The sequence below is a fragment of the Macaca thibetana genome, chromosome 7, assembly GCF_024542745.1.
Source record: "Macaca thibetana thibetana isolate TM-01 chromosome 7, ASM2454274v1, whole genome shotgun sequence".
NCBI classification, from domain to species: Eukaryota; Metazoa; Chordata; class Mammalia; order Primates; family Cercopithecidae; genus Macaca; species Macaca thibetana.
In genome coordinates, this window is record NC_065584.1 from 141,593,589 (window position 1) to 141,617,938 (window position 24,350).

The window sequence follows — 24,350 nt, forward strand, 5'->3', positions numbered from 1 at the left end:
CAAATGCTGAAGGCTTGTATTCTGTAAGATAGGATTGGTTCCAGATTCTCACACTCACATATCATACACATACATATATACTCATTTTTGAGCCTCTGAAGTTAAACATCACACAAGGCTGCCTATTTTCTGAGAACTGTATTTTCAGCAGCATGGGTAACATTAGATGCCTGTTTTGTGTTCCTTTGTTTTTTTTAATGTCAGGAAATCTTGAAAATCAGTCTCCTTTTAAAGTACTTTTTATTGCTATTGATAAGCTAATATGTGTCAAAACATATGTAAGTTATTAAACTAGTAGAATGAGGAAATGTCACATGGCTCGCACCTGTAATCCTAGCACTTTGGGAGGCCAAGGCAGGAGGATTGCTTGGAGTTCCAAGACTAGCCTGGGCAACAAAGTAAGACCCCCATCTCTACAAAAAAATAAAAAAAAGTTAGCCTGGCACAGAGGCGTGTGCCTGTGGTCCCAGCTACATGGAAGGCTTAGGTGGGAGAATCTCTTGATCCCAGGAGGTCAAGGCTGCAGTGAGCCATGTTCGTGCTACTGCACTCCAGCCTTGGCAATAGAGCAAGACCCTGTCTCACCAAAAAAAAAGAAAGAAAGAAAAAAATATGATTTTATGGTATAATTAAAGGAATTTGTTACAAATATGAATGCAGAATATTAATAATTTGTTGAAATACTGTTTATCCTTATTTAGAAGCATGACTTCAAAATCAATATGCTTGAATTTTAAGTTAGTCTCAGCAGCAATATTTGCAGTTCTTATTCCTTACCTCTTAATGATTTTTTAATTATTCACTTTTACTAGCTTACTGCTCCTATTCCAACTTATCAGCTACAGTATTTAATATGTATCTGGCTCCTCCCAGTTGGAGTTTGCATAAAATGGGACTTCTGTCTTGAGAAAGTTGTTTTTTTACCAATTTCAGATATTCCATAATAGGAAGGGAGACTTATCAAAATCTAGTCCTCCAAAGCCACCTAAAAACCTAATGCATTTTAGTAGGACTGTTAGAGGGAAAAATTCTTTCATTGGATGGCACCCTAAAACTTATAACTAAGAAAGTAGCTCCCACTATATGCTGAAGGAATGTACTGCCCACTTCAGAACAACAACAGAAGGTCTGGCAGGGATAGTTTTTTTGTTTGTTTTTTGAGATGGAGTCTCGCTCTGTAACCCAGGCTGGAGTGCAATGGCGTGACCTCGGCTCACTACAACCTCTGCCTCCCAGATTCAAGTGATTCTCCTGCCTCAGCCTCCTGAATAGCTGGGATTATAGGCACCCGCCACCACATCCAGCTAATATTTCTATTTTGAGTAGAGATGGGATTTCACCATATTGACCAGGCTGGTCTCGAACTCCTGACCTTGTGATCCACCCAGCTTGGCCTCCCAAAGTGCTGGGATTACAGGCGTGAGCCACTGCACCCAGCCAGAGATATTCTTAAAAAGAAAAAAATCTCAAAGTAGTCTAGAAAAAATGGTCTCCTGAGACGTGAGGTGAGTCTGGCTTAGTCTGAGCTGCAACATTAGTGCCACAGCAGCTAGCCCAAGCTGTTGTTCAGTGTGTCTATCACGGCCTTCTCTTCAGTCCTTACCACCTTAGTGGGTACAGAGCTGTGGAAAATCTGCCAGAAATCATCTGCTATTTTCATCTCATCCAGACACAATCAGTAATACTTTTAGCAGTGGAGATAAGATGTACCTGCCAGGCTTAGCCTCAAAATATAAAGTTATTAGCTGACAAAATCTGACACTGTTAGGTGAGTCAGTATTCATCTCCTGTCCTTCTGAAGTAAGCCTTTTAGCTGCTGAGTCCTCAGTTCTCAGCTTCAGCAAAAAGACCAAAGGATGGAATGAAAGGAAGATTAGTCTGCCACTGACTATCCCCTCAGAGTCGTAGGCATCTTACTGAGGAAGACTGTCTTATCGTGGTGGTTTCTTTTCCATGTCTGAGGACTTCCATTAGTACTACTGGGATCCCTTTGTTTACATGCTCAGCGCCCACCTGTATGGCATCAACTCTTCATATTCTTGCAGAGTGTGTGATTTTGGGAGCACGTTTTTGTAACTCTTGCCAACTGTCTCCAAGAGTTAATCTCCAGCTTTTATTTTCCCCTGGTCACAACCATACATCCTCCTAACTGATCATGACTAAGAAATAATGTGGTTTTACATTCTGGAATCAATTCCCCACCCTCCCTCCCCGCCTTGTTTTTGGTCTCTTACAACTTTCCAGAAGTTTGTCTATCTTTTTCTGCATTCGCATAAGTTAAAAAGAAAAAAATCTCAAAGTAGTCTAGAAAAAATGGTCTCCTGAGACATGAGGTGAGTCTGGCTTAGTCTGAGCTGCAACATTAGTGCCACAGCAACTAGCCCAAGCTGTTGTTCAGTGTGTTTTAGGCTCCTGATAATGGAGGCTACGTGGCCAAACTTACAAAGTGATCACAGACACACTTGTTGATCAGCAATTTTGTACCACCATATAGAATTCATGAGGTCAGCTGCTTTCAAAAACATTTGCTTTTCATTATTCCATTTGTTTATTGCAGAGAATAGAATTATTCTGATAAATGTAGGTATTTTCACAACCTCCACAGAACATTCAGATGACATTTTTGTTATAATGGAACTTTATCCTAATGGGCAGAATCCTAATTGTAGGGTTTAAATATATCACTTTTCCTCCAAGTATTTAGAAAAGGGTTCAATATGCTTTTTCTATAAAGGGCCAGAGAGTAAATATTTTCAGCTTTGTAGGCTATATAGTCTCTGTCACAACTACTTAACTCTGACAATATAATATGAAAGCAGCTATAGACAATATGAAAACAGATGGGCATGGATGTATTCCAATAAAATTTTATTTACAAAAACAAGCTCCTTTATTTACAAAAACAAAGGTCAAGATTTGGCTCCAGGCCAGACCTTGGGAATTCCTGATTTATAACATAAATTGGCACCCCAGCAGATATAATGGGGCTAGCATGTTTTTCTTTTTCTTGGAGCCTGTAACATTTGGCTTATGTTCATGAGTAGTTTGAGAGTTTTGTTGAAGTAATTGTAATACTTGAGGCGAGCCAAGACACACTGATAGTGGAAGAGTAAGAGTTGATGGCAGGATAAAAGTGGTACAGGCCAGGCATGGTAGTTCACACCTGTAATCTCAGCACTTTGGGAGGCCAAGCTGGGTGGATTGCTAGAAGCAGGAGTTTGAAACCAACCTAGACAACAAAGTGAGAACCTGTATCTACAAAAAAAAAATTTTTAATTAAGTGAGCATGGTGCCATACACCAGTGGTCCCAGCTACTCAGAAGGAGGCTGAGGCAAGAGGATTGCTTGAGCTCAGAAGTTTGAGGCTATAGTGAGCTATGATCATACCACTGCACTTGAGCCTGGACAACAGAGTGAGACCCTGTCTCTTAAAAAAAAATATATATATATATATATAAATTTATTTATATGTATAATATATATTTAGATAGATTAGATAGATAGATAGATAGATAGATAGATAGATAGATAGATAGATAGATAGATAGATTGATAGATTGATTAGATAGAGGTACAGACAGGTCAGCTCCCAATCTGCAGTACAGACAAGTCAGTGATCAAGGCTGCTAGCAGTGTAAAGTTTACACAGACACAGTAACCATTTGGCCAAGCATTTCCTTGTCCTCATTAGTATTTGATATTGATATGTCATTTAAATTTTAAAACACGAAATCAAGAGTTTTTAGAACTATTGAAATGTCAGCATTTGGCTTTAGTTTTGTTCCCATTTATTTAGCTAAGGCTAAACTTTTAGAATAAACTACTGAGAAGAAAAATTTTTTAGTAGAAAACTGAAAATAAAAGGAATCACGAATTTTAGCAATGTATGGTGGCTTACACCTGTAATCCCAGCACTTCGGGAGGCTAAGGTGGAACTATTGCTTCAGCCTAGGAGTTCAAGATCAGCCTGGGCAACATGGGGAGACCTCATCTTAGCCATATGTGATGGCTCCTGCCTATAATCCCAGGTACTTGCGAGGAAGAGGTGAGAGGATCACTTGTTCCAGGAGTTCAAGGCTGCAGTGAGCCATGATCACACTACCACACTTCATCCTGAGTGACAGAGTGAGATTCTGTATCCATTTTAAAAAAAGAGAGAATCATGAATTTCATTTGAGCATTTCAGAGAGCTCTCTGCAGTATAAAGTTTGTGTACATCCCATCGATTTATGGCTGTAATACCTAAGTACCTAGGCCCAACAAGATAACTCCATCGAAGGACCTTTCTCTTTAATGAAAAGTACTGTTATTTCTCAATCAGACAGTAACTTCAAACCAAAACTAAATGAAATTCGAAGCATTTTGTACTAATGGAAACTTGATGCAGATCTAAAACAGTTTATTATTCATGACATAGGATAAAATTTTATCTGTGAGATCTTTTGATTTCATTGTTACAAGTCCTGATAAAATTTAATCCAGGCATTTCTCTTAGTTTCTGGTATTGCTTGGGTTTTTTGTTGTTAAGTGGTGGTTGAAGAAGTGACATATTCTTGTATGAGAGCACAGTAAATAATGTTAAATTATAAAATGTAAGTCTGCCTTATACAATCATTTAAAAATATAAATCATATCTGTTTTCTAAATTTTAAAGCAGTTAGAGAAACTATATGTTTCTTAGTTACAGGAGACTTAAGACTAAGTAAAGACTGATAGGCAAATAGGGTAATATTTTATTCAAAATTATCTTGGCATTTTTGTCATTTATCAAAATAAATTTGAAATCATTTTAATCTTCCATTTGGACAGTATTTAATTTTAGTAAAGGGGTTTGTAATACAGTAGAAGTTGTGTGTCTATGTTTCAACTGAGTAGAAGGATTTTACTTTTAACCACTCTTTTACTCTTTCCAAGTAATTTTTCCTAAATGGGCAATTTTTAAAATTTTTATTTTTATTAAGACTACATTATAGTGCTTTTTAAGGCTTTTGGTAACATTTTAAAATTCACAATTGTTCAAAATGGCAACTTTTTTTAAATTTGAAAAACGTAGAGGTGATACATTTATGGAAATATTTAAAAGGAACCATAACAAATGTAATACTACCAAGTTTCTAGTAAAACCTCTCTCCAGATAAATCAAAATCTTGGAGTAGGCAGTATATAAAGATCCTTTAACCAATCTGTAAATTAATAGTGATTAATTTAAATCATTAGTGTTCAGTGAATAGTACAAATTGAACAAATTATTAGAATAGAATTCAAAATCAAGAGGAATTCATACTGTTTTTCCGTTTGTCCCTTAATTCACAAGACCTCTTATTAATCAACTAATTCGATTTAACATTTTTCCATTGTGAGTGCTAAAGCCATTGGCCAAATTAAATGGAAACAAGTCCATTGTTGGCTCCCAGAAAAGTAAGGCCATACATAGATGGCGAAGATTGAGTATGCAGGATGGTGTCATTTAATGGCATGGGCCTTTTATTCTGAACTGGAGCTCTTCATAATCATTGAAACATAGAGGGTAGCAGGCCTTGGGGTTTGCCTTGCCCTGCTACTCCCCCAACAGCCGCAGCCTGTCAGCTGTATGCTAACGAGGTGAACAATTAAACTGAGTCCTATCTGGCTGGCCCCACAGGCTCTAGGCTCAGACAAAGAACTGTTTATACACCTGTTGTATGTGTAGACAGAGCCATTTGAATGTGGAGCTGCAGATTAAAGGGAAGACTTGGGAGCCCAGGAGAGCAAGGGTTAAAGAGAACTGTAAGAACTGTGAAAGTCAAATTCTCCAGAAAATATATGAGGGCCATTTGCAAGGGGAATCAAGTTACAAAGAAAAAGTTCCTGCTAACTTCATTAACATGAAAAACTCCAGACTTCAAGCCTTCTTCTAGTCTGAGGCCTTTTTTTTAAAGGCTTATATTTTTGCTGTGTGTGCCAGTTAAATTTTTTCTTTTGTAAACTATGTTTAAGTTCATGTGAGAAAATACTTAGTTTGTATTATTCTATAGTGTAAAAATATTTGCTGGTGTTTCTGTTGCAAAACAAATCTAGCACCCTTTCTGATTTTCCTTAAGGGAAAAGTACAATTTCTAAGATTTATTATTTAGATAATGATCAGACATTTTTTTAACAGTTGAGTTTTTAAAAAATCAAAGAATTATTTATACTGAAGTAAAAGGAAATCAGAATTCAGCAGATGTATCATCACTTAGATAAGTGAAAATTCAATTTGTTACTGTCAGTAGTATTGCCTTACATAGCTATAAAATGTTTCACATGTGTAACATACACTAAGTATACATATGTTTAAAATTTAAATTTTAGAAGGCTATTTCCTTTTAAATTACTTGGTGTGATAGTTCAAAATGTTATGTAAAAACAGAATTAGCACATATTGCCAGGGATCATCGAAGTTTCAAGTCCACATTATTATAAATACAAATACACCTCAGCTTTTACTTTAACTTACAATTATTTCCCCAGCCAATCAAAATTCTCCTAGATGTATTTAATCTTTAGAGTAGGCCTTATCTTCCAAGGTTCCAAAGAATTTGCAGCCCTATATTGTGTTTGCCCATATCTATTTTTATAAAATGGGATTTTGAACTTCCTTTCCTCTTAGATCACTGAGTACTTCATAGTAAGAAAGCACCCTCGTTCGTTAAGAATAAACAAGACCATGATACCCTTGAAACAGAATTTCTTGAAACATTTTAAAAATAATTTGCTCTCTTAAATACAATTTTCACAGTCCATTTCTTTACTGATTGTTAGGTTGAGTACTTCAGATTCTTCTCAAGTTTTTTAGGGGAACAACTAAATACTGAAACTTTCTGAAAGTGGGAAGTGGGATGGAAGTCTGCCATAGTTTCTGTGGTCCCTTCCCAGCTTTAAGATTTTGTGATTCCAATACATGGTGAAATTGTGTGGTTTAGGAAAAGGGTGTAGTGGATGCATGATTATTACCTAAGGGAGTAGTGACACAAATAGTGCTCAGCAATGACCAATCCTAAAATCGTTTTAAAAGTAACTATTGAATTAAATTTTAAAATCCGCTAAATGGGCTTCTTAAAAATAAAGATGAGAATAAGTGTAAAACACAAACATTTCTTAGAAAGTGTGGTGGAAGAACGAATCTATTCTAATTAGATCTACTACCAAATGACCTGTATTACCTAAAATTTTGCTTTGGTTCCTTTTGTTTAGCTCACAGAAAAACCAAAGGATAAACTCGCATAGGGGTATTTGTTCCTCTTAGGGTAAAATCATACAAAGTCATGGAAGATAAAAGCTATATTAATTACTCAAGAGGGATTCAAAGCTTGGCAGTTTACTAGGATTGAAGGATTTATTGAAAAACCGTGGTTCTCATGTATAACTCCAGGCAATAAACCTATTTAATTAAAAACTTAATCTTCTAGTTGACACGTCTGCTACTATTCTAATGAAAACTTCATCTGTAACAAGTTTTTCTATGTATATTAATATTGCAATAGCTGACTGTTTGATGGTGTTTGCATGCTTTAGCTTTTCTATTTCAGGTTAACTGTGACTCATATAAGTTTGATTAAAGCTAAAAATAAAAATACATGCCAATTTTGCTGCCTAGCAATGCACAACTTTTGTTTAGTTCTTTTGTTGTTGTTGTTGTTGTTTGTTTTTTTGTTTGTTCGTTTTGTTTTGTTTTTGAGACAGAGTCTTGCTCTGTTGCCCAGGCTGGAGTTCAGTGGCGCGATCTTGCTCACTGCAAGCTCCGCCTCCCGGGTTCACACCATCCTCCTGCCTCAGCCTCCCAAGTAGCTGAGACTACAGGCACCTGCTACCATGCGCAGCTAATTTTTTGTATTTTTAGTAGAGATAAGGTTTCACCATGTTAGCTAGGATGGTCTTGATTTCCTAACCTTGTGATCCGCCTGCCTCTGCCTCTCAAAGTGCTGGGATTACAGGTGTGAGCCACCGCGCCCGGCCTAAATTCTTTTAATTTTGTATTGCTTTTGTTGCTCTTTCAAAAATTTTGAAGGGAGACAGAGAAAAAATAAGATACTATATATGATAGAGGGACAAACTTAGATAAATACTACTATTGCTTGGAATGTAGAAGTATTTTGTTCAATGCCAGTTCATGCATACTTTAATGTATTTAGGTATTATATGAAATAGATTTTCCGACTGATTATATAGGATTATTAATAGACCCTATGATGTGTAGTGCATTGTGACTTATAGAATGCTTTATCAGCTCATTTGTTTCTCACAAACACCCTCTGTGGGATTTAAAATTTACAAATTAGAAGTTTCATTTTTAAAAAACGGTATGTGTTCTTTTGATTTAAAAGCAGTACTACTGTGAAGTATTAATATTTTGAAATTCTCCCCAAAAACCAGAGTAATGACATCCAGAAAAAGTTGCTGAAATCAGATGAGTGATACTGTTTTCTCTATTAAACCAAGTAGAATAATTTGGACAGTTATTGCCCCTGAACTATCTTGATCATTTTTTTATTTTTGGGTTTTTGTGGATTTTCTTTAACTTTAGGTTGGAACTCATCGGGAAGACTCTGTCAGTCTCAATGGCAATCATTCAGTCCTGTCTAGTACAGTCACTACTTCAAGCACAGACCTGAACCATAAAACACAAGAAAATTATAGAGGTAACTGTATTGTTGGTTTTCAGATTTAATGCAGACAGAGATACCATTTGAAACACTCTCACCTTTCTCACAGCTGGATTGACATCTGTGAATCAAAAGTCATTTAGGTGAGGGAATTCCAGATAGTACTGTGGAGAGCAGATATTTAGGGTTCCAACTGGCCCACCTAGGTTGACAATTACAGATACTTATTGGTGAATAGATCCACGTATAGACTATTGTTCAGTATTTACCAGTTATCTTTTACCTCTTCCTGTTCTGTCATGTCCCTCTTCCTCAGACATTTTCCCTCATGAATGTGTCTTCATGGTCCCTAGAGGCAGTGACAGATATTTCTGACTATACTGAGAGCTCTGAATGATGGAAGCTGTTGTTTTAGAGATTATCGTTTGATTGAAGAGACATACAGTTTCGATAAAAAACAAACTTGATCACTGCTCCAATAGAGCTTACAAATAAGTGTGAAGATAGAGCACTTAAAAGTGCAAATAAGATCACCAAAATAAAGTTCTCCCAGTTACATTTAACCGTGATGCCTATTTTACTGTGTATCCAGGAAGATGTTAAGCTTATGTCCTTTACCTCTGCAGCATCTTAGAAGTTAGTTTCTAAAATCCATTGTTTCTCATCCTTGTTCTTTTGTTAAATAGTGCCTAAAAGTGAGCATTAGACTGGTCATAGGGGTCAGACTTGTTCTTTTAAATATAAATGCTGTTAAAAAGCACAAGGATGTGGACATATTCTTTTCAGCTCTAAATAGTATACTTTCCTACATCTTCAAACCTCCATCCTAACCCTGTAACTGCTAAGGATATTCACCAGCTAGAAAGCTTTTTATTGTCTTAGCTCTAATTCATAAATGCGTCTCGTCTTTTATCTTTCCTTTGCCTCTTTGTTAGGTGGCTTGCAGAGTCAGTCTGGAACTGTTGTTACAACAGAAATCAAGACTGAAAACAAAGAAAAGGATGAAAACCTTCATGAACCTCCTTCATCAGATGACATGAAGTCTGATGATGAATCCTCCCAAAAAGACATCAAGGTTTCATCTAGAGGCAGAACAAGGTATTTGTTAGCATCCAGGTTTTAAATTTTACTCATTTTCCGTAGGTAAAAATACTTGAGAAGTTGGGTGTCATGCATTTATTAACTGCCAGCTATGTTCTAGATATCGTGTTAGGATTTTTGTGTATGTTGTCTCAATCACCATATCATCCCTATAAAAGAGAAGTATATGAAGGTTTGATTTCAAAATTATGTTTTCCTTCATACTACACCATTTGAGGGACTATATATAAAATATAATTATATCTCTTCGCTCAAGTTGCTTAGTCTGTTAGACAAGTAGAAGGTAAAATAGCTAAAAGAAGTTAAATTGTGTGTTACGGACATTTAGATTTTATCAATTAGTATTTGAATATGGTCAGGTGTCACTTAACAACGGGATATATTCTAAGAAATGCATTGCTAGGCAATTTCATCATTGTGCAAACATACAGTATACTTTCACAAACCTAACCTGTTCCTAGGCTGTGTACCTGTATACCATGTTACTGAACTGAGTGCTATAGGCATTTGTAACACAATGGTAAGAATTTATGTATCTAAACACCTAAAAGGCACAGTAAAAATAAAAGATAAAAAATGGTACACCTGTATAGGGCACTTATCTTGAATAGAGCTTGCAGGACTCGAAATTGCTCTGGGTGATTCAATGAGCAGGTGGTGAGTGAATGTGAAGGCCTAGGACATTTCTGTACACTATTGTAGACTTTACAGACACTGTACATTTAGGCTATATTTCATTTATTAAAACATATTTCTCTTCGATAGTAAATTAACCTTAGCTTACTGTTTGTCTTTTACTTTAAAAACTTTTACATTATTTTTAACTTTTTGACTCTTGTAGTGATAGCTTAAAACACAAACACATTATATAGCTATACAAAAATATTTTCTTTAAGTTCTTTTGTAAGCTTTTTTTGTTTTTTTTTTGGTTTTTTTTTGTTTTGAGATGGAGTCTTGCTCTGTCACCCAGGCTGGAATGCAGTGGCATCATCTCAGATCACTGCAACCCCCGCCTCCTGGGTTCAAATGATTCTCCTGCCTCAGCCTCCCAAGTAGCTGGGATTACAGGTACCCCTCACCACTCCAGGCTAATTTTTGTAGTTTTAGTAGAGATGGGGTTTCACCATGTTGGCCAGGCAAGTCTGGAACTCCTGACCGCAAGTGATCTGCCTACCTCAGCCTCCCAAAATGCTGGGATTACAGGCATGAGCGACTGTACCCGGCCTTTGTAAGCTTTTTTCTATTTAAATTTTTTTTTTTACTTTTCAAACTTTTTTGTTAAAAACTAAGACACAAACACACATGTTAGCCTAGGCCTCCACAAGGTCAAGATCATTAATATCACTGTCTTCCACCTCCACATCTTGTCCCACTGAACATCTTCACAGGCAGTAACATGCAGGAAGCTGTCATCTCCTATGGTAACAAAGCCCTCTTCTGGAATACCTCCTAAAGGACCTGCCTTCAGGTCTTACAGTTAACCTTTTCTTTTTTTGTTGTTTTTTTGAGATGGAGTCTCGCTCTTGTCACCCAGGCTGGAGTGCAGTGGCACAATCTCAGCTCACTGCAGCCTCCGCCTCGCGGGTTCAAGCAGTTCTCTTGCCTCAGCCTCCAGAGTAGCTGGGACTACAGGTGCCTGCCACCACGCCCGGTGAATTTTTGTATTTTTAGTAGAGATGGAATTTCGCCACGTTGGCCAGGCTGGTCTCGAACTCCTGACCTCCAGTGATCTGCTTGCCTTGGCCTCCCAAAGTGCTGGGATTACAGACGTGGGCCACCGCACCCAGCCAACTTTCTTTTTAAGTTAGAAGTATACCCTAATGATAAAAAGTATAGTATAGTATAGTATAGTATAGTATAGTATAGTATAGTATAAATAAACCAATAACATAACTAGTTATTATTATCAAGTACAGCAGGTCCTCAAAAAACATCATTTTGTGAAATGATGAGAAAAAAAATTGATTCCTAGCTGGAGCCTCTTTCATTGTAGAGTTTGCACATTCTTCCCACGTCTCCTCATGTGGGTTTTCTCTGAGTACTCCAGTTTCTTCCTTCACCCCGAAAATGTGCATTAGGTTGATTAATGTGTCTAAATTGTCCCAGTATGAGAGAGTGTGGGTGTGTGTGAGAGTGTGCCCTGCAATGAAATGGCATCCTGTCCAGGGTAGTTTCTGCCTTGCTCCCTGAGCTGCTGGGCTAGGCTCCAGCCTCCCACTGACCCTGAACTGGAATAATTGGGTAAATAATAATCTTACTTATTTTTATGAGTCTTTCTTAAATGTATGAATAGTTCACATTTATTTCATTGTTTAATATTAGAAGTGTATTTTGGTCTTTATTTAGAAGTTTGGTGGTATTTCATCACCAGAAATGTACTCTAGGAACTTACCTCTTATTTATATCAATTAACCTATGATAAAACTGGTTTTATTGTATGTCATTTTGCATGAAGTTGCAGTTTCCAAGAACTGATCAATGACATTGAGGACTTGCTGTAGTGTGTACTGTACTTCATTGCATGCTTTTATACAACTGGCAGCACAGTATGTTTGTTTATATCAGCACCTGTACAAACAATGTATTACATGACTAATGTGCTGCAGCCTTACCACAGCTACATTACTAGATAGTAGACATTTTTTAGCTCCAATATAATAAGACCACTGTCATATATGTAGTCCTTCATTGACCAGAATGTTATTATGGGCTCATAACTGTATATTAATATAAGGGCTAAATATATGGTAAGACTGATTTAATTAAACAAGGGGTCTACAAATTATGGCCCATGGGCCTACCCAGCTCACTGCCTATTTTTTTTTTTATTATTTTATTTGTGTGTGTGTGTGTGTGTGTGTGTGTGCGCGCGCGCGCGCGCGCACGCACATGTGTATTTTAAGACAGGGTCTCGCTGTCACCCAGGCTGGAATGCCATGGTGTGATCTTGGCTCACTGCAGTCTCAGCCTCCCAAGTGGCTGGGATAACAGGCAGGCGCCATGCCTGGCTAATTTTTGTATTTTTAGTAGAGACAGGGTTTCACCATATTTTCCAGACTGGTTTCAAACTCCTGGCCTCCAGTGATCTGTTCACCTCGTCCTCCCAAAGTGCTGGGATTACAGGTGTGAGCCACTGCGCCCGGGTGCTGCCTGTTTTTATAAAGTTTTATTAGAACACCACCATGCCCCATTCATTTACCCATTGTCTGTGACTGTTTTCATACTGCATTGCCAGACTAGAATAGTTGCCACAGAGACTATATGGCCCACCAAAGCTGAGAATATTTACCATCGGTCCTTCTCAAAAAATGTTTGTTTTTAACAAACATTTAAATAGTAATTTGAGAAAAGTATGAAAAAGGAAGTATTCTAGACAGAATGATGTCATGGAGTTTTCTAGAAAATGGACTTGACCTTGCTTTGAAGTGTGAATAAAGACACATAGTACATTAGTTTCAAGTGATTTCCAGATTTTTCCTTCAAATTTTTCTTCCAGTTCTACATTAAAATTAGATGAGTTAGGCCAGGCACAGTGGCTCATGCCTATAATCCCAGCACTTTGGGTGGCTAAGGCAGGAGGATCACTTGAGACCAGAAGTTCAAGACCAGCCTGGGCTACATAGCTAGATTCTGTCTCTACAAAAAGTTATAAAAACCAGCGGGGCATGGTGGCAAACGCCCGTAGTCCCAGCTACTTGGGAGGGTAAGGCAGGAAGATTGCTTGAATTCAGAAGTTTGAGGCTGTAGTGAGCCGTGATCATGCCACTGCGCTCTAGCCTGGCTCACACAGAAATGCTGTCTCTAAAAAAAAATACTTTTTTTGATGAAAATTTAAAAGTTAGATCATTTAGTATATTTGTGGTACACCCTATTTCTTGGCATACATACTTATTTATCAATGATATGTATATATGTTATACAGATTTAAAACATCGTTCTTTGTGGTGAATTATGGCGCAATGAGGATAGTAGATAAAACTAAAAGAAGCAGAATGGTCCTTTCTGTCATTCACGTACTTAAAACGGGTCCTTTTGCTCTTTTGACATTCTCACTGTTTTCAACACCTAAACATTTATCTTGGGAAAAAGGAAATCTTATGATGTTAATGTTGTTACTTTAATATGCATTGTACTCAACTATCAGGGGCATAAGGAAGGAAAAACTGTGTCAAGGAATTCAGAGACCACTCTATGGAGGCATCTTAACTCTTACATAGTTTTCATTCAAATAGAATTTTAAGGGAAACAATTTACATCTTTCCTCTGTATTCATCATCTTATAGATCAGGAATCAGCAAACTTTCTTTATAAAGGCCCAAATAGTGACTATTTTAGGCTTTATTGGACATACAGTCTCTGTCACAGCTACTCACCTCTGCCATCATAGCACAAAAGTAGCCAAAGTCAAATGGGTATCGCTGTTCCAATAAAATTTTACTTACAAATACGGATGACCAGCTCATAGATCAGTTTGCTGACCCATATTATAGGTCATCAGAAATTAGGAGGCAGCGTAATAGGTTAGTAATAGTCCATAATAATGAATAGGTTAATAACATGACCCTTGGACAAAATAAGGGTTTGAATTCTGGTTCCATTACATACTTGCCAAGTGACTTTGGGCAAGTCTTTGAGCTCAGTTTCTTCTTCTCTAAAAACAGACTTTCTGTTACAGGATTCTTGTAGGAATAACCTGAAAATGATGCATGTAAAACCCTTTGCACACTGTATAGCACGCAGTAAGCACTCAATAACGATGCTGTATCTACTGTTACAGTGGTAATGTTATGGTGATAATTTTAAGTGTATGGTGTAGGCTTGCTTCCATGGAGCACTGACCTGACATCTCATCATTATACTGCCACCAATTAGCTATGTGATCCTAGGTCTTGAAGTGGTTCTCAGCCCTGCTGCACAGACCCTGGAACATTTTAGAAATACAGGTGCCTAGGCCCCAACCCAAACTCACTAAATTAGTGAGTCTAGCATCCCTGGTAGTGAGATCTGGAAAGCTGTGTTTTTTAAGTGCTCCTGGAGATTCTAGTGAGTGGCTATCTGTGGACACCATTGGGCTCATTGATCTTTAAAAGCCCTTTTGAAGTCAAAGAACCAGTGATTTTCTTTTGTCAAAAGAATGCATTTATATAATTCTTAGTGATTAGTAGGTAAGATATTACATACTTTTTAGAGACAGGGTCTCTGTTTGTCACCCAGGCTAGAGTACAGTGGACAATAACCTCAAACTGCTGGACTCAGGTAGTTCCCCCATGCCCGCCTCAGCTTCCCAAACCACTTAGGTTACAAGCATGAGCCACCATGCCTGGCCTGTGTACTTGTTCTTTTATTAGAATACTCAGGGTATTAAAGAAGAGGTAAAAATGTCTGATATTTTTGCACATTATTTCAAGGTTCTGAGAAGCCATGGTCAGTAATTTATATCTGAATCATAAATAGAACTTTCTATAAGCTGTTACAGAGCATCTCCCTCATATTTTTTTTCTGATTATGTAGTCTGTTTTCATTACAGAAATTTAGAAAATACAGAAAAGTATACACAGAAATCACAAGAAACCCCACTATTCAGAATTAACCACTGTTTACTTTTTTTTTCCCCCCTGATAAGTTCTAATTTGATTTCACTGTGGTCTGAGAGACAGTTTGTTGTGATTTCTATTCTTTTACATTTGCTGAGGAGTGTTTTACTTCCAATTATGTGGTCAATTTTAGAATAAGTGCGATGTAGTGCTGAGAAGAATGTATATTCTGTTGATTTGGGGTGGAGAGTTCTGTAGATGACTGTTAAGTCCACTTGGTCCAGAGCTGAGTTCAAGTCCTGGATATCCTTGTTAATTTTCTGTGTCGTTGATCTAATATTGACAGTGGGGTGTTAAAGTCTCACGTTATTATTGTGTGGGAGTGTAAGTCTCTTTGTAGGTCTGTAAGAACTTTCTTTATGAATCTGGGTGCTCCTGTATTGGGTGTGTATATATTTAGGATAGTTAGCTCTTCTTGTTGCATTGATCCCTTTACCATTATGTAATGGCTTTCTTTGTCTCTTTTTATCTTTGTTGGCTGAAAGTCTGTTTTATCAGAGACCAGGATTGCAACCCCTGCTTGCTTTTTTTTTTTTTTTTTTTTTTGTTCTGTTTGCTTGGTAGATCTTCCTCCATCCCTTTATTTTGAGCCTGTGTGTGTCTTTGCACGTGACGTGGGTCTCCTGAGTACAGCACATTGATGGGTCTTGACTCTGTCCAATTTGTCAGTCTCTGTCTTTTAATTGGGGCATTTAGCCCATTTACATTGAAGGTTAATATTGCTATGTGTTAATTTGATCCTGTCATTATGATACTACTGGTTATTTTGCCCATTAATTGATGCAGTTTCTTCATAGCGTCAATGGTCTTTACAATTTGGCACATTTTTGCAGTGGCTGGTACCAGTCGTTTCTTTCCATGTTTAGTGCTTCCTTCAGGAGCTCTTGTAAGGCAGGCCTGGTGGTGACAAAATCTCTCAGCATTTGCTTGTCTGTAAAGGATTTTATTTCTCCTTCACTTATGAAGCTTAGTTTGGCTGGATATGAAATTCTGGGTTGAAAATTCTTTTCTTTAAGAATGTTGAATATTGGTCCCCACTCTCTTCTGGCCTGTAGGGTTTCTGCTGAGAGATCCGCTGTTAGTCTGATTGGGCTTCCCTTTGTGGGTAATCTGACCTTGCTCTCTGGCTGCCCTTAACATTTTTTCCTTCATTTCAACCTTGGTGAATCTGACAATTATGTGTCTTGGAGTTGCTCTTCTTGAGGAGTATCTTTGTGGTGGTCTCCGTATTTCCTGAATTTGAATGTTGGCCTGCCTTGCTAGGTTGGGGAAGTTCTCCTGGATAATATCCTGAAGAGTGTTTTCTAACTTGGTTCCATTCTCCCCATCACTTTCAGGTACATCAATCAAACGTAGATTTGGTCTTTTAACGTAGTCCCATATTTCTTGGAGGCTTTGTTCATTTGTTTTCACTCTTTTTTCTCTAATCTTGTCTTCTCGCTTTATTTCATTAATTTGATCTTCAATCACTGATACCCTTTCATCTGCTTGATCGAATCAGCTATTGAAGCTTGTGTATGCTTCACGAAGTTCTCGTACTGTGGTTTTCAGCTCCATCAGGTCATTTAAGGTCCTCTCTACACTGGTTATTCTATTTAGCCATTCGTCTAGCCTTTTTTCAAAGTTTTTTGCTTCCTTACAGTGGGTTAGAACATGCTGCTTTAGCCTGGAGAAGTTTGTTGTCACTGACCTTCTGAAGTCTGCTTCTTTCACCTTGTCAGACTCATTCTCCATCCAGTTTTGCTCCCTTGTTGATGAAGAGTTGTGTCCCTTTGGAGGAGAAACAGCGTTCTGGCTTTTGGAATTTTCAACCTTTCTGCTCTGGCTGGGTAGATAAAACCCCACAAAGATAAGGTTTTATCTGCCTTTGGTTTTTGATGTTGGTGACCTACAAATGGGGTTTTGGTGTGGATGTCCTTTTCGTTGATGTTGATGCTATTCCTTTCTGTTTGTTAGTTTTCCTTCTGACAGACCAGCCCCTTAGCTGCAGGTCTGTAGGGAGTTTGCTGGAGGTCCACTGCAGACCCTGTTTGCCTGGGTATCACCAGCAGAGGCTGCAGAACAGCAAATATTACTGCCTGATCCTTTCTCTGAAAGTTTCGTCCCACAGGGGCACCCGCCTGTGTGAGGTGTCTTTCGGTCCCTCCTGGGAGGTGTCTCCCAGTCAGGCTACATGGGGGTCAGGGACCCACTTGAGTAGGCAATCTGTCCATTATCGGAGCTCGAATGCCATGCTGGGAGAACCACTGTTCTCTTCAAAGCTGTCAGGCAGGGCTGTTTAAGTCTGGAGAAGCTGTCTGCTGCTTTTTGTTCAGATACGCCCTGCCCCACAGGTGGAATCTAGAGAGGCAGTAGGCCTTGCTGGGCTGCAGTGAGCTCCACCCAGTTCGAGCTTCCCTGCCACTTTGTTTACACTGTGAGCATAGAACTGCCTACTCAAGCCTCAGCATGGCAGATGCCCTTTCTCCGGGCAAACTTAAGCATCCCAGGTCAATCTCAGACTGCTGTGCTAGCAACAAGCAAGGATCCATGGGCCTGGGACCCACTGTGCCAGGCACGGGAGGGAATCTCCTGGTCTGCTCGTTGCAAAGACCATGGGAAAAGCGCAGTATTTGGGCAGGAGTGTACTGCTGCTCCAGGTACAGTTACTCATGGCTTCCCTTGGCTAGGAAAGGGTAATCCCCCAACTCCTTGCGCTTCCTGGGTGAGGCGATGCCCCGCCCTGCTTCAGCTCACCCTCCATGGGCTGCACCCACTGTCCAGCCATTCGCAATGAGATGAACCAGGTACCTCAGTTGGAAATGCGGAAATCACCCGTCTTCTGCATCAATCTTGCTGGGAGCTGGAGACCAGAGCTCTTCTTATTCGGCCATCTTGGAAGTGACCCACCTCAACAATGTATTTTTTTAAAGTGTTGTGTTTTTGTTTTGGATCAGCTTTATTGAGGCTTAATACACATGTAATAATAAAATTCACTAATTTTAAATATACAGTCTGTATGTATGTTAAAATGTGTATATTTTGTCATTTTGACAAGTGTAAAAGTTATATAACAGCCACCATATTCATAATGTTGAATATTTTCACCACCTCAAAAAATGTCCTTATTCCCCTTGGTAGTGAGTCCCTTTCCTCAATCCCATGGTCCTTGGCAGCCATTGATCTGCTTTCTGTTCCCATAGTTTTGTCTTTTCTAGAAGTTCACGTAAATGGAATTGTAGAGTATGTATGTGATCTTTCATGACTGGCTTTTTTTACTTAGCATAATCTGCAGCTTGATTTTAGAAACTACATAACGGTGCATTGTCTGAATGTACTATGATTTATTTAACCTATTTCCTATTATTAGATCCCAATATGTTTCTAATGTAAATAATTCTGTGATCATCTCCTTTTACATAAATTTCTATGTGCATCTCTAATTATATCCTTAGGATGAATTTCCAAAGTTGGAATTGCTGATCAAGAGGTAATAAACATTAAGGCTCTGGATTCATTTTGCCAATTTGCCCTTCAAAAAAATTGTGTCTTTTCTCCCGTGTTTTATAATCATCACCACTGATGATAATCTCTCTCTAGAACAAAAAATAGCCATTTTCTGAGATACTTCTCTCAATCTGTATCTTAAGCTTTCCTTCTTTCTTCTTACCAGGTAACCGCCAGAGTATATTTAAGAGCATAAGCTAAGTAAATTATACATTCATGTACTAGGAGGGCTTTCAAACTGTAATGTATCAGTCATCTGGGGAACATGTTAAAATGCAGCTTCTAATTCAGTAAGATGGGAGTAGAACCTGAGAGATTCTACTCCAGTATTTTTAATAAGCTCCCAGTAATACTGATGCTGCTGATTTGTGGATCACATTTTGTGTAGCAAGGTGCTGGTATATTATGTAGTTGTTGATCTTATATTTATGAAGAGTTTCTGGAGAAATCTTTATGCTATAATGTGCAATGAAAAATGCACTTCAGAGTGTGTGTATGTGGTATATTTCAACTATATGACTGCATATGTGCATTGAAGAAAAATTGGAAAGGAATATACAGTCATGTTAACTGCACCTATTACAACTGTTTACAAAATTTATAGGTAGTTTTCATATCCATCTTTACACTTTATAGTTATGCACAATCAGCATATCTTACTTTATAGGGAACCTAATAGACTTTGTCATTACTTTATTTTCTAGCAGTACTAATGAAGATGAGGATTTGAATCCTGAACAGAAGATAGAAAGGGAGAAGGAGAGGCGGATGGCTAACAATGCCAGAGAACGCTTACGCGTGCGGGATATTAATGAAGCATTCAAAGAGCTTGGCCGAATGTGTCAACTTCACTTGAAGAGTGAAAAACCCCAAACAAAACTCCTTATTCTTCATCAAGCTGTGGCAGTCATCCTTAGTCTAGAACAGCAAGTCAGAGGTAAGTAGGTTTAGCCGAGATGTATAACTGTTCTGCTTCAGATGGGCAGACATTTCTGTTTATAGTTGCTCTTCTGCTTGGGGAAGTTGTTTGTTATTTCTCCCAGTACTTCTGCTACTGTATCATCAGGGTCGTTTTTCTTGTATTCTCACCTCTGTCTCACTGTATTACCCAGTATCTGTGGGCTCAGTGTTCTCGACCATTAGAGAGTAATTCTGTGAAACAAAGCAGAGAACAAACAGCCTCTACCTGCTGCTCAGCAGTAGTGCTTTGTGTCCCTTTGCTCTGGTTGCTTCTGATCTCTCAACCATCAAATTTACCTGCCTGGACCTGCCCTCCTCCCTGCTCTTTATGTGTTTCCTACTTCTCTGTATTCATTTTCTTGCCTGCTCTACTTTAGAGTATCTACCATGCCCTGCTGGTTAATAGGATGCCTTGTCATGGTCCCTTCTGCCTTTGCCAGATACCTTTACACCCATATAAATAAGGTCTCAGGGCTTCTTTGTTGACCCCAGATCAGGAACACCAAAAACTTTTTGGGCTAACATACATTGGCATGCCTGTGTGTCCTTAAGGGCAAAACAGCTCACCCACTGCTGACTCTCATTTTTCAGGAAGTTTGTTGCAGCCTTGAAGAACCTTTGAAACTTCATTTGTTCAATGTGTATTTATTGCATACCTCCTGTGTTCCAGCCAGCGATGTCCTAGACCCTGGGTTATCAAATAATAGAAACTTCTTGTCTTTAAGAGGTTTTACCATCAAGCTTGAGTTTCTCCATATACTTACATATTGTCTTAAAATATCCTAAGCCTTTTTGCAAGGAATTCATAGATGTGGCCCTAGGTTCCAGATCTGACCACTAGTCTCTCTGAGAGGAATTCTTTTGATTTTGTGTGAAGAAGGTTCAAAAAAGAATAGGGTGGGCAGATGCTTGAAAACTACAGCCATGGAGCCTCAGCATAAATTGCAGAACGGGTACTCTTTCTTAGGAAAACCAGAGTTAGAGAACTTAAACAAACTTGCAGAAATATATACAGTAGTAGTTAATTCATCCACTTCCCTCCAATATATTTAATGAATAAGAATGAGGGATAGATCATTTTGTGTATAATCAACCTAACGTTAAAAATGGATACTTGCTCCTCTTCTCCCAAGGTCCTTGAAATATCTGTGGAGTATAAATGTTAATGAAACCTAATCTTCAAAGAGTTATAGACTCCCTTGGGATATCCATAAGGAGGCAGATTGTTACCCACTCACCTGTGGCAGAAGCAGTGGTTCCTTGAACTACTGATACCTCCTGTCACTTTACCAATGTTTTTTTTTTTTTTTTTTCTTGAATTGTGTCTGACACCCTTTGTCTCGCTCTGAAGGCAGCAAGGCACCTATGTTCAGTAGTTCAAGTACACTCCTCCTCCTCCTCTTCAGCCCAGGATATCTTCTACCCTGACCTCACCCAGCCATTTATTGTTAAAGCCACTGCCTCCATCTCAGCTGTGAAAATCTTACTGTCTGGTCAAGAGGAGTACCAGAATTTATTTTAGTACACAGCATCTTTTCCTCCTGTAGTGCATTAGAATCAGAATGCAGTCATTTGTGTTTTAAAAAACTTTTTTTTTTAAACACAGAGATACCTACTTCAGATCTAAGCCATTAAAACGAGAAATACTTCTGTGTTTGAAAAACACAAACATAAATAAATAAAACATAAATTCTACCATGCCTAGATGGACCTTATTCATTTGTAACATTGGAATTTGCGGTGGTTCCATGTGGGCACCTAGAACAGAAAAGCTGAGTCTGAGAGAAAATCTATCATCTAGGCTTTCTTACTACTGACTTTCTGGTCTGTTATGGGTACTGACTATTTCATACAGTTCTGCAAAGCTCTGTCTAAGGAGTCTTTGATGAGAGTTTGAACAGATTTCAAATACACTGAACTGTAACTTCATTAGGGATTGCTTTGATATTCAGAAAAGCCTACTTCTCCCCTGCCTTCAGGCTGGGCTTGAAGCCTTGTCTTAGGACTTTACATAAAAGCCCAGGGATCTTTGTAAGACATGTATGTGTGTATGTATGTATGTAGGTATGTATGTATGTATAGATGGTCTCATTGTTGTCCAGGCTGGTCTTGAAATCCTGGCCTCAAGCATCTATAGGCTTGAGCCACCATGCCTGGGCTCAGGCTCCTTGAAGGACACTATGGTGGCTGTCATATAGGGTTTAGAACCCTTCATACAGGCCACAGTACCTGTGCCTTGTCTTTGGCAACACCTTCAGAGTTTTGTATAGCCACTGTCTTTTCCTTGATTTACCTATAGTTTTGAGTTATTTTGGTGACTTGATCACTTGTGAGAGCCTCTTCATCCCTACAGGGACCCTCCTTCGCAGTCCCTGATCCAGCACTTTCTATAAAATCAGCTTTTGTTTACATGACCTATTTGGGCATCCTCTGCACTCGGGCTTCCCTTCTGGTTTGGGATGATGCTTCAAGACTGTATCTGATTGTGACCCAACCTGTCACAATCCCTGGATAAGTAGTTTTACCAGGAGGCAAGCTGACCCAGGTCTAGCAGTTCATCCCAGAGAAGAGTGAGAAGAGTGGCTTCTCTTCTAAGCCTCAGATTGTGCCAGAGCATTTTTTGTGCCTTGTTGCCCCACCTGTCAAACCCTAAGTCCCCACTGCCAATTTAAGCTTTTCCATTTTCCTGACTACGTTATTTATACCTTTGCCATTTTTATTAAACAAATGACCTTCAAGTTTGTACTGTCGGCATTACTCAGGACTCAGTGGTTAAACATTTCCTCCTCTCAAGCTCTTTCACAGGTCAGCTCAGTCAGCTCACTGTTCTTTTGATAATTTAGTGATAAGAGAACTATTAGATTTTCAGTTTCCTGTTCTCCAAGTGAGTTTGAAGATAAATGGTCTAGGACAGTGGTTTTGAAATCTGGCTGGTCCCAGAAGCACCTGAAGCTTTTCTTTTCTCAAACAGTTCCAAACCTTGCCCCCAGGGGATTCTGGTGCAATGAGATGGTTAAATGTGGTAGACTTAGCATATGCAGTGATGATACTACAGTCTTTCCTACATTCCCACTAACATAAATAAAAATGACATTTATTTTAACCCACAATGACAAATGAGAGAGGAGACCATAGCAGATGAAATAGCAAAAGCTGCATGTAGGATAGAAAGTCGATGGAATAGTGGTACTTACTTATTTGTTTCTAAGTACCAAAGAATACATGTCTCAAGAGTGGTAAGATCTAATCTTGTGCTAAACACATTGATTTCTTAAATGCCCTGAAGTTAAAATACATAATCATAAAATTTCAGGGCATTAGGGTAAAAACAATATTCTAAAGCTTCTGGAGATAAAATATAAATAGCTTACAGATAAAGAAACAAGAATCAAAATATCATCAGCGTTCTGGACAGTAGTACTGGATTCCAGGAGATAGTGGAGCAGTACCTTCAAATTTCTGAGGAAAATAATTTCAACCTAGAATTCTTTTTTTTTTTTTTTTTTTTTTTTTTTTTTTTTTTGAGACAGAGTCTCGCCCTGTCACCCAGGCTAGAGTGCAGTGGTGTGACCTTGGCTCACTGCATCCTCTGCCCTCTGAGTTCAAGTGATTCTCCTGCCTCAGCCTCCTCCATAGCTGGGATTACAGGCACACACCACCATGCCCAGTTAATTTTTATATTTTTAGTGGAGACAGGGTTTTACATGTTGACCAGACTGGTCTGAAACTCCTGACCTCAGGTGATCCACCTACCTCAGCCTCTCAAAGTGCTGAGATCACATACGTGAGCCACCACACCTGGCCAGTTTCAGCCTAGAATTCTATACGTTGCCAGACAATCAAAGGTGAAAGTAGAGTGAAACTATTCCACATAAGCTGGGTGTGTGCCTGTAGTCCCAGCTACTTGGGATGTTGAGTCAAGAGAACCACTTGAGCCCAGGAATTTGAGGCTGAAGCGAGCTATGATCATGCTGCTACACTCCAGCCTGGGTGACAGTGCCAAGTCCACCCTGTCTCTAAATAAAAATTAAGTTGGCAGCCGGGCGCAGTGGCCCACACCTGTAATCCCAGCACTTTGGGAGGCTGAGGCGGGCAGATCACGAGGTCAAGAGATCGAGACCATCCTTGGCAACATGGTGAAACCCCGTCTCTACTAAAAATACAAAAATTAGCTGGGTGTGCTGGTGCACACAAGAAGTCCCAGCTACTAGGGAGGCTGAGGCAGGAGAATCGCTTGAACCCAGGAGGCAGAGGTTGCAATGAACCAAGATTGCACCACTGCACTCCAGCCTGGCGACAGAGTGAGACTTCGTCTCAAAAAAAAAAAAAAAATTGAGTTGGCTAGGCACCGTGGCTTATGTCTATAATCCCAGCACATGGGAGGCCAAGGCAGGAGGATCGCTGGAGCCTAGGGGATGGCTTGAGACCAGCCTGAGCAACATAATTAGGCCCCATCTCTTAAAAATTTTTAAAAATTAGCTGGGCATGGTGGCTCACATCTGTAGTACCAGCTGCTTGGGAGGCTGAGGTGGGAGGATCGCTTGAGCCCTAGAAGATTGAGGCTGCAGTGAGCTATGATTGTAGGACC

The 24,350-nt window shown here is 39.0% G+C and overlaps 1 protein-coding gene across 7 annotated transcripts in view; it reads left to right on the forward strand.

Moving 5' to 3' along the window:
- TCF12 (transcription factor 12) overlaps nt 1-24,350 on the forward strand; it is an 884,529-nt gene that overhangs the window by 849,142 nt on the left and 11,037 nt on the right. For 6 of the 7 annotated variants that reach the window (XM_050796814.1, XM_050796815.1, XM_050796816.1 and 3 more), the window contains 3 exons: nt 8,543-8,657; nt 9,557-9,719; nt 19,507-19,739. In XM_050796814.1, coding sequence (XP_050652771.1) covers nt 8,543-8,657; nt 9,557-9,719; nt 19,507-19,739 — 511 coding nt within the window. The remainder of the gene's footprint in view (nt 1-8,542; nt 8,658-9,556; nt 9,720-19,506; nt 19,740-24,350) is intronic. The other variant, XM_050796820.1, reaches the window with a different exon arrangement.